Below are 9,784 nucleotides of genomic sequence, written 5' to 3'. Positions count from 1 at the left end.
GAGTGTAAATGACATGTCCGTAAAGATTACTTGGGGGCTCCGCAATGCACGAGAAGGTCATGCTAATGTGGTTTAAAGTTAGTATCCCTGACAGGTAATCAGGAAGGTCCAAATTCAACCCCTGGTGCTGGCTCTCATTAGCATTTTCGTGAATTTCTTGATTATTGTTTGTTTTCTGCTTATCACTCAAACAAAAATTTGACAAGAACAGTTGCGCTCAATTAACGTGTATTTTTATTATTTTTTATTTTTTTAGAAAAACAATTTGTCCGTCAACGGACGCTGGTGAACTGGTGGTAGACAAGGCCTTCATCGTAGAGCGACAGCAGTGCTGCCCCGTTGCGGCCATCTCGAATTAGCTTCGTTACTCCCTTGGCCACATTCTCCGCCCTGCATTTCGGCAAAAAAATAAAAAAAATAAATGAAATGAAAGGCTCAGTCCAAGGACTTCGACATATAGTTACTTTTGTATCTGCTTGCCGTAATTTTCGCTTATGTAGGGCGAGTTGACCTTGATCTCCTGACAGAAAGTGGAGATTCCCCGCCACAGGTCCGTCTCCACGGGCTCGGGACACAAGCAGCTGACTTTCACGTTCGATCCCTTGTAATAAAAGTCTGTCTGGAAGCATTAATAGTGTATTTAAAGTACTGGAGCGATTTGTGTGAACAGTTGACAATTTGCAGATATGGTACGGCACGGTACCTTATACAGGGTGTTTCAGTTAAATCCCCGGGCTAAATAATTCGCGAACCGGTGCACCAATCGAATAACTTTCTTTTTTACGAGTATATGTCCAATACCGCCTACAAGATGCGCACCGCGTAAATGAGCGGGAGACGCTCATTATTTAAATAAAAATTCAAATGAGTTTCGTGAAAAAAAAGCTAACTTCTAAAGCAGGGCGCCGTCGGCATTAAAATGGGTACTACCCCTTTTGGGACCTTCAGTGGACACTTTTTAGAGAAAAATCTGCCACCGAAGCGGGTCATTTGTTGCAGTAATTAATTGGTTTCGGTTTACGTATTTTTGTTGCGGCTGGTCGCGGCGAAGCGCAAAAGGACGTAATTCACTGCTACCTCGCTTTCGCCGGAAATTCTTGTATAGATAATAACCGTTACCGACATCCTTACGCTTGGAACTTGTTTTGTGTCAGAAAGCAAACTGCACCAGTACTCGTAAATACGTTTATGCGAATTAACAGATTTTTCTCACCAGGGACGGTCGCGTCCAGAAATGCATCTATGAAACAGATATGTTCGGTTCCAGCCGAAAATTTACTTGGCTATTTTTTTTTTTTTTCGTCTAAAACGTGCTTAGATATTATATCGACGAATTTCGAATATCAGCGCCGCTTCCGCAGCTGCGCAAGCTCCGGCGACAACGAGATCAGCGTGACGTCGCTCCCTAACAGGAGGAGTGAGAGGGACTCGCTAAGAGAGGAGAAAAGAGCCGCCGTGCTCTGATTGGTGGTGTGCGGAATGACGTTTTCGCATTTTTCCAGAGAGGGAGTTCCGGCATACTCCCTCCATCCGGCATCTGCTCTTGTCACGTATTCCATCGAATAGGGGTCAAACTGTGCCACTATTTCGCGTGGAATTTTCGATACCGTGGTCAGTGGTCAACGTGGAATAAAATTACGCCATAGTTTCGGAATCGACTGGAACGGATGCGGCCGTCCCATTAAAAAAACGAGTGAACGTGCAAACCCTCAAAAACGGAATAGCAGACACCTTGCAGGACCTTCATGCACAAAAGGTGGGTCGAGGTCTCCGCGGGAATTCTGTGCTCAGGGGCCTCCGTCTTCCGATGCCTTCTGTCTATCTCTTGTTGTGATTCCTACAGTCTCGGCAACACAGTGGGAACCAGAACTCGAGCGCTGGCGCTCTCTCACTAGAACTTTTTTTACACTGCCCGGTATTTCGAAGAAAGGCTGAACTGTACTCACTCCGAAGGCTCGAGTAAGCCCTATGACGCCATATTTGGATGCGTTGTAGGCGGGAATTGCTGGACACGCCACCAATCCTGTAAAAAAGGTGAACACTTTCAGAGTACGTTTTTTTTTTCTTCTTCTTCTTCTTATTCTTTCTTAAAATCGCTTCCGCCACACATGGAGACAGCAAGGTATCTAGTTATGTCCGCCAAAGGAAAAATCAGCAGCCGTGGGGGTAAAATAAATACCGTGCTTCTGGACGTATTCCTTTGTACGTAAGTAACACTATGGTAGCACTTTCTTTAGCCGGTCAACCCCTCAGTAGCTCCGAATGTGTCGTAGTTCAGTCGAACCGCTCACAGACGGCGACACCATAGCAAAAGCAGAAGTCTCTTCTGTGAACGGCGCGGCAGAACTATTACGCTACATCCAGGGGCTGTTCCTTTTGCGAATGGTCAAGAGATATGCACGTATGTGTTATTCTAGCGTATAATACGTTGCACAAAACTTCCATAGTCACATTCAGCGTTTTGAGTTCCTCTTGTCCACACAATACGTCTATGGAATTAAGATGCGTGCACCTGCGATGGAGGCGATGTTGACAATGTATCCTCCATGACCGCCGTTGCTTTTGCCCATGTACTTTATGCCCAGCTGGGTTCCCAGGTAAACGGCCATCTGCCACGACAACACGTCAACTGCAAACATAACTTTCAAGATTCTACAATATCTGTCACTTAAAGGGACTGTAAAGTGAAATGCAACCACCGTGTTTTCAAGTATACCACAAGGTCGAGCTTGACTTTGTGATTGACGACATGCACAAGCCATCACGTCTTAGTACTTTATATTTTTATACTAACGAAGTTCAAAGACTGATATTTTCGCGATCGCAGCATTCCACAGACGTCCGCCACAGGAAACGGAGGAGGCGGCCCCGGATTGGCGAACAGGTATCACGTGATATTTATGTACTGCGTAACGCATTTCAGACAGGTTATACTAACTATGTTAGACCTCTTTTGAAGAACAACAGCAACTCTTCGGTGTGAACGGTTTGTAACCTGTAAGAATATCTTGCGCGATGTGTGCCATCTGTTTGCCTTTCTCTCCCTCTCCGCGTCTCCGTGTCGTCTGCTCCTCTGCCTCTACCCAAGGTCGCGGCGTGAGCAGAGTGACAAGAAAATGTAGTTGCTTGCTGTCTCGATAGATGGCGCGCGAGTCACATCTGCTCCAGGTTGCCCGTCTTGGAGTCCGCAAAGTTTGCTTCGCGAAACAATCTTTGAAATTCGATTGCTGACAGAAAGCTCAATGTACAGCAGAGCTATTATGTATCTGAAGCGTCCACCGTTATAAGCTTTCAGAAAAGAACACAGTTTCACTTTACAGTCTCTTTAAAAAGAAATGGTGAAGGCGGTCTACGACAGCTGCAGTGCTCTCTGACGTAGCCAGGTGTCGTAACTATACGGGACTGCAAGACGAACATATGACGCCACAGAAGGTTCGTACCGTGTTAATCTCGAATATTTTCCGCCATCTTGATTCCACAGCCACACCAGCGTTGTTCACGGTAATATCCAGACGACCAAATGACTTTCGCACTTCTCGAAAACAATCTACACGTAAAAGACATTTGCGAAAATTATTAGTCTATCTCATATTGCAGGCTCTGGAAAGGTCGTGAATGCACGTACCTTCGAAATGAATGTCGTTTGTGACGTCACAGTGGAGAAACTTCACCCTTTCTTCCCCGTACGTTCTACTGAACTCGTTCGCCGTTCTCCTGCCGACATGCTCGTTTATGTCCACCAGCGCCACCTGGTCAAGAAACCAGTCCACCTCACATCAACGCAACCATGCAATATGGTGCATGTTACAACGTGTCATTGTGCATTGAGATTTTGCTTTTGGTGCCAAGCTAGGTGGTGATGTTCTCATTTATTCTGTTTCCATTCCGTTTCAAAGCGTCGAGTTTTGTGTAGTTACTCGTTCTTTTCTTAATAACGCGTCCTGGAGTAGCCAGTCCCGAGCGGCTCGAGACTAACATCCCCATTTTTTTCTTTTAAAAATCAATCACAACGTGCCATTTCATATATAGGTAACCTAGAAACCAAGATAGCGAAGAGGGACATGTCGACAATAATTATTGAGCCACATGACAGACACGGTAAGCTTGTGATACACACGTCAGCGCTCCTGCATATTCCGCTCTCACTTTTTCCATGCTTTTAGCCATAGAAATTATGAGGCGAAAGCTAGAAGAAAAGCAAAGGATTCGTAAGGAGGCTATTCCCTCTCCCAACGGCTAAGTCTGGGAGCAGCCATGTTAGAAATGACCAAGTCATGTTCTTCCTGGCGGTTCCGTGTGAAGGACATGTTGTCTTGTCGTGTATCATTGTGTTGCCTCCTGTTCCGAAAGGAATGTAGGCCAGTGGTTTATGTTTTTCGAGGGAACCGTGCCCCATTATGATTGCAAGGAACCTACTACTAGAAGCAACTGTGTAAGAAGTGGGTTAGCGAATTAGATGTTGCGAAGTAGCAGATTACCTATTGGCGTTAAATTGTTTATTTATAATTTATAGAGTTATTTTCGTTGCAATATGTCGCTAGAGCTTTGTCAGATTCATTGAACTGATTGTCAGTACCGCAGATAAAACATTGTGGATTACCACCGATGCTTGTAAATCCCGAGTTCATTTAGGCAAGGGAGTAACTGAACAGATAAAAGAGCACATACGCAGGCAAGCTGGTGTACAATAAGTTACGTTACGTTCTTGCAGCTGTTGGGCCCGAGCTCATGCTTCGTTGTCGTGGAGTAACTGTGACGTTTCTCTGAAGCAGCTCCCACTTTCCAAGCGCTTGCCACGCTTTCCGAACGTAAGAGAAAAGCAACACCGTGGTGCGGAAAGATTTGTCTCGTTAGGTTGCCGGTTGAGCTAACCGCTCCTCTCTTTACAATGAAAGTCAGCCGCTGTTACTTGGTCCGGCAATCTCGATGGCAACCAATATGCCAACAACGTGACGTCCAGCGCGGTCCGACACGAAAAAGGTTGGACGAGCCCTGGTAGTTTTACTCGCTGGTGCTGGACGGTATCATGTCCGCCTCGGTTGAGAATCACTGGTGTAAGGCCATCTATACTGCGACACGTAGAGAAGGGTGTATACGGAGCTTGCAGGAGGTGGTACTGTTCGGAACACGAACGGGCTATACCAGTCTATCATGGCGAGTCGTTTGTTCTGATGTCTGTAACAATGGGAATTTGGGCGAGTTGTCGACACATAGTTGAACAAGAATTTACGTTTGTCTTCTTCGGTTGCTCAATTATGTTCAGATCCCCCCCACCTCAGTTTCTAGGTATTATGAGAGTTGTATGCTTTTCGCGGGGGAACGTCCCTAAAATCCCTAAAAAAATCCCTTAAAGTAAAATCCCTTCCTCAAAGCAGACAAAGTAATATGAGTGCGAACGATGACAATAGATGGAGGTAAACATTCTTCTATATACAGCACTGTGTGTCGGAGACTTGCGTCGCACGTCGAACTTGTCTGCAGTCTTGTAAAAAGCGACCTACCTACACTCTAGCGTCAGTTCTATACACTGTGGCTCGTGCACAAATAGACATTACTTGCAAGTCTACTCCAGTTACCTTGGGTATAAGCGATTTACCTCAGTCCTATTTTCTTCCAGCCTATACTGGTATCCATGTATTCACACGAGCGACATTCCCAAAGAAGCGGAAGATGCGAAAAGCGTCATAGCTTTCTGGTGTCACGTGAGCGCATGCGCTCAACGTCGTGTCTTCACGTACAACTGCTAACCGTGGGGAGTATCCTGCTACACAGCCACAAGATATTCCGTAGCAGACGACAGGAAAACACGCTGACGGTGTCGTCTGCTAAGTGTCGTCTGCTAAATGCGCAGTTCGTCACTCCCGATATTTCGCATCGTGTGAATGCTCAACATAACACGGGTCGGAACTTCGGCTCTGTGAGGCAGTGTTTTCGCTTTTTCTTCTACTAGAATATTCCGCGAGGATGTCGTTCGTGTGAATACACGGTATGTCTCCTACCGTGCTGCACACATCTCTGCCGAAAATGCTACCACTATACCTGTATGGAAACTAATTCTCTTGGCACTACTAGATACATTGCTACTCACTGTGCATCCTTCCTGAAGCAGAAGTCTAGATATCGCCATACCAAGCCCCATAGCGCCGCCTGTGACGAGTGCCACTTTCCCTTTGAACCAGTCTTCATCGTTGGCTGCATTCAATGTCTCCGTCATCGCGGCTCTGCGCACACAGTCGAAGAGGATCGGGGAAAGAAACCGACCTTTCACTTTTTCACTCGCATTAAAGGTACTTTAAAGGGGTAGAGCTGCGATCTAAAAAAAAGTTATATATTTTTTATTTATTTATTTCCGTTTCCATCAGGAGATGGCGGTGGTCCCAGACAAAAAGCTGCCATGATGCAGCTTGAAAACGCCTGGGGACCGCGACGTCAATAGCAGTGCTAACACATACCAAACAAAGGAAAATAACTGGCATTCACATACGCGACACTTCAGCAACAACCAAATAAGCACATCTGGCATGATTACGTGCATCAATAAATTAATTGGTAAACACTCTTACAAAAAGCACCACAATAATACAGACAGTAACAGCTTTGCTGTAATTACACACACTCATGTCTCTCCCATCATCAATAACGGTTTGAACTCGCAACAAAAAACACAGCTACTTGATGATCGATCAGAAAAAACGGAAGAACGCAGAAAATGCCCTCGTAATAATCCAAAAGCGAAAAGGAGTAATAAAAAAAATTCTAATGTGATTGAAGGATATTTAGGTAGTGTGCACGGAGAGCTTTTTTCGAGACCTTTTTGAAGTCAGGATGTTCAGTTATCTATTTGATAGCCTAAGCCCTCGGTATACTCTTACGTCACAACTGCGCTTATAGCTTTTTTTTAGAAAATAAATATTGAAAATTATTGGCAACACTGTGTGGAAGTCTCCACCAGCTGCACATTGCTCGTCAAGTACGGCGGCAAAACTACATTGCATGCGCGTAACACTGTGTCTAAAACAAAAGAGGCCGGCAACGTCTGTGGCCACGTAGTAGTGGTGCAAAACTATCGGTAAATTGACTGTTGATAGTGTCGAAAAACTATAGATAGTCGACTATCGATGGTCCTATCGATAGTGTTGCAGAAACTATCCATAGTTTTACGATAACTATCAACAGTACTGTTCGTTTGTTTTCCTTTACTATCGATATAGCTAGATTGGGTTGTCATTATCGATGCTTTCCTTCCCGTCTTCGTTTTCGTGCTCGCACAGTGAGAAGGAATATAGAATCACGCGCGACACAAGTTCTTTCTGTTGAGCTGTAATGTATGAATAATATCCAATCCAATCCAAGATGATCATCTTAAAATCTGACGCAGAGAGTGTCTTGGCGGTGGTTTGAGCGGCATGAGAAGCTGAGGGTCATCATCGGAGGAAGAGCTGCTCTGGGTTGTATTATAAAACTTGCATGAGTCAGGCATTTCCTTTTTCTATTTTACCTGCTCCCCGATAGTTTTCCGGTAGTGCTATCGATAGTTTTCTTGCTATCGACAGTTGACTATTGATAGTCCATCGATCAACTATCGATAGTGCTATTGATAGTTATCTTACTATCGATACCACCGATAGTACCGCTTTGCATCACTACTACGTAGTCAGCATGAGCAGCGAACCAGTCGGAAACGAGGATAATAACCATAAATAAGGGTATTTGATAGATTGATAATACAACTGGAGATAGAAGTGAAAACAGCATGGCTATAGCCCTTATAGTTTTTTTATGAAAAAGCTGTCTCCAGTACAAAAAAAAAAAAAAAAAAAGAACCCTGTATATCTTACACCGTGTTATGGGTAAACCACTAGCTGCCCGGGGAAAACCCGAGACAGCATAAGTTTCAACAAAACTATCGATGCTCTAAATTGAGTAGTCATCCAAGCACCATCATAGCACTATCGGTAGTGCTTGGATGACTATTAAGTCCATCACTATGTTGCTTGAAAAATTGGGAGTTATTTCCCACCAGGCGTCGCCCTTTTACCGTACAGGCACCGTATTTTACCACAGTTTTACTGACAAGCTAAAAAAATTTGCTTTCCCTGTCACACGTATGGTTTATTGCGCTAGGGGTTTACAAATAACACGCTGTTATACTACGCCGCCAACATATAAGCTGCTGGTTTGCGGTACCTTTAAAAGTCATCAATACGCGGCTTCTCCTACAGCCGCTGCTCTAGTTACTACAACGACCAACCCGCTTGTTGCAGTTAGTGGAGTCGTTCCAAGTTTTACCAACAATATGAAGGAAATTTTTTCTACTCACCGCGCAGCGTATTATACCACAACAAACACGAATGAAGCTCTTGCAAGGCGTCCGAAAGTGATACGTGTTTATCATTCGCTTCTTATCGAGACACGGATATCTCCCGCGTCCGGGTTTAGAGGGCAGAGCTGCTTCAAAGGAGCACTGTAAGTATATGCACGGGACAACAAAACAAACATTCAATTAGGTGGACCACCAGCTCGCCCAATTTTTAATTTGAATTCAAATGGATTTGAGGTTACTTTGTGTTTGTTGGGTTGTTTGTTGTTGTTTCTTTATCTAGACCATGGTATGACTGCGTCCTATGTATAGCAGCGATTTGACACGACAATCACTGGCTAGTATAGATCCAAGGTACAGCATCCTCTTCCAGGTTCAAACGAAGACTTGGAATCTTGCCACCTCCAGCAGTGCTGTCTCGGGTTTTCCCCGGGCAGCTAGTGGTTTACCCATAAGACGGTGTAAGATATACAGGGTGTATGTTTCTTTTTAATGGAGACAGATTTTTCATTAAAAAACTATAAGGGCTATAGACATGCTGTTTTCACTTCTATCATCTCTGGGCCGGCGGACTTTTTTGGCCATCATATGTTGCTCAACCGTGAAACGACTAATTACCTAAAAATCGTCAACTAACTTTTTAATTATAAAAGCTACGAAGTTGTCTCAATGAGAACATCTGTTCCTTTCGGTCACCTGATATCGTAGCCGTTTTCAGAACAAAAATCCGTTCGGTAGATCGTCCGCAAAACATTCGTGAAGGAACACTTCTTTTTTTTTTCTTTTTTTTTTTCATTGCGCATCTTCGGAGACGCGTCTTTCCTTACACCGTGACCCATAATGCCGTCCTTTAGGGGCGGGGGGGAGTGTTGAGTTCTGCAAGTTGGTGTATTTACACACACTTCACCTAATATTGAGGAATCTCACAGGATTTTAGGGGGATCTCCTTCAGATTTTGGGGGGCGTTATGGGGGTGTAAGGGGGATATGGCTAAGTCACTGTCCCTGGATTATCCGGCAGTCTTTCTCAGACGGCGTGGTCGCGATCATCGTCATTATCAAGGTACGAATACTCTCCAAAGAAACGAACAGAACCGAATAACACGAGGTTCGTCTATGCATTACTTTTGTGTGTGTGTGTGTTAGCGCCACGAAGCAACTGTGGCTATGAGAGGCGTACAGACGTGGATAGATGGAGAGAGGACAGCAGGAAGGAGAGTCTATCATTCTTCAGCATTAAAACTTCAGAGCTCTGGGATTGTTTCGTCGACGCCATCCCATTACCCAGTGGGAATCGCAACAACAGATAAACGAAGGCAAATCCCGTTTTCCCCGTATTTATTTTGCCGGGTAGAGCGGAATTCCCGATGAACGCGAGGCTGGACCTCGCTGCGGGTTGACCATATGAACCCTATAGAGTTATTTCGCTGCTACTACAGTGAACCCTCGTTAATATGACCCCCGA

The 9,784-nt window shown here is 44.8% G+C and overlaps 1 protein-coding gene across 2 annotated transcripts; it reads right to left on the bottom strand.

Moving 5' to 3' along the window:
- Positions 1–216: 216 nt before the first annotated feature.
- On the bottom strand, positions 217–8,414 carry LOC135401622 (15-hydroxyprostaglandin dehydrogenase [NAD(+)]-like). Of its 2 annotated transcripts, none has more exons than XM_064634125.1 (8): positions 8,321–8,414; positions 6,089–6,221; positions 3,626–3,749; positions 3,441–3,547; positions 2,513–2,609; positions 1,947–2,023; positions 465–619; positions 217–390 (listed from the first exon to the last, which is right to left on the bottom strand). In XM_064634125.1, the coding sequence occupies exons 2-8, from the start codon at positions 6,212–6,214 to the stop codon at positions 273–275; spliced, it is 804 nt and encodes a 267-aa protein (XP_064490195.1). In that variant the 5' UTR covers positions 6,215–6,221; positions 8,321–8,414; the 3' UTR covers positions 217–272. The 2 variants fall into 2 exon arrangements, with proteins under 2 accessions (XP_064490195.1, XP_064490196.1); XM_064634126.1 differs by lacking the exon at positions 8,321–8,414 and adding an exon at positions 8,188–8,210.
- Between the last annotated feature and the right edge of the window lie 1,370 nt (positions 8,415–9,784).

Source organism: Ornithodoros turicata, chromosome 7, assembly GCF_037126465.1.
Source record: "Ornithodoros turicata isolate Travis chromosome 7, ASM3712646v1, whole genome shotgun sequence".
Lineage (NCBI taxonomy): Eukaryota > Metazoa > Arthropoda > Arachnida > Ixodida > Argasidae > Ornithodoros > Ornithodoros turicata.
The sequence above is the reverse complement of the archived record's forward strand: the minus strand, read 5'-3'. Positions and strand labels throughout refer to the sequence as shown.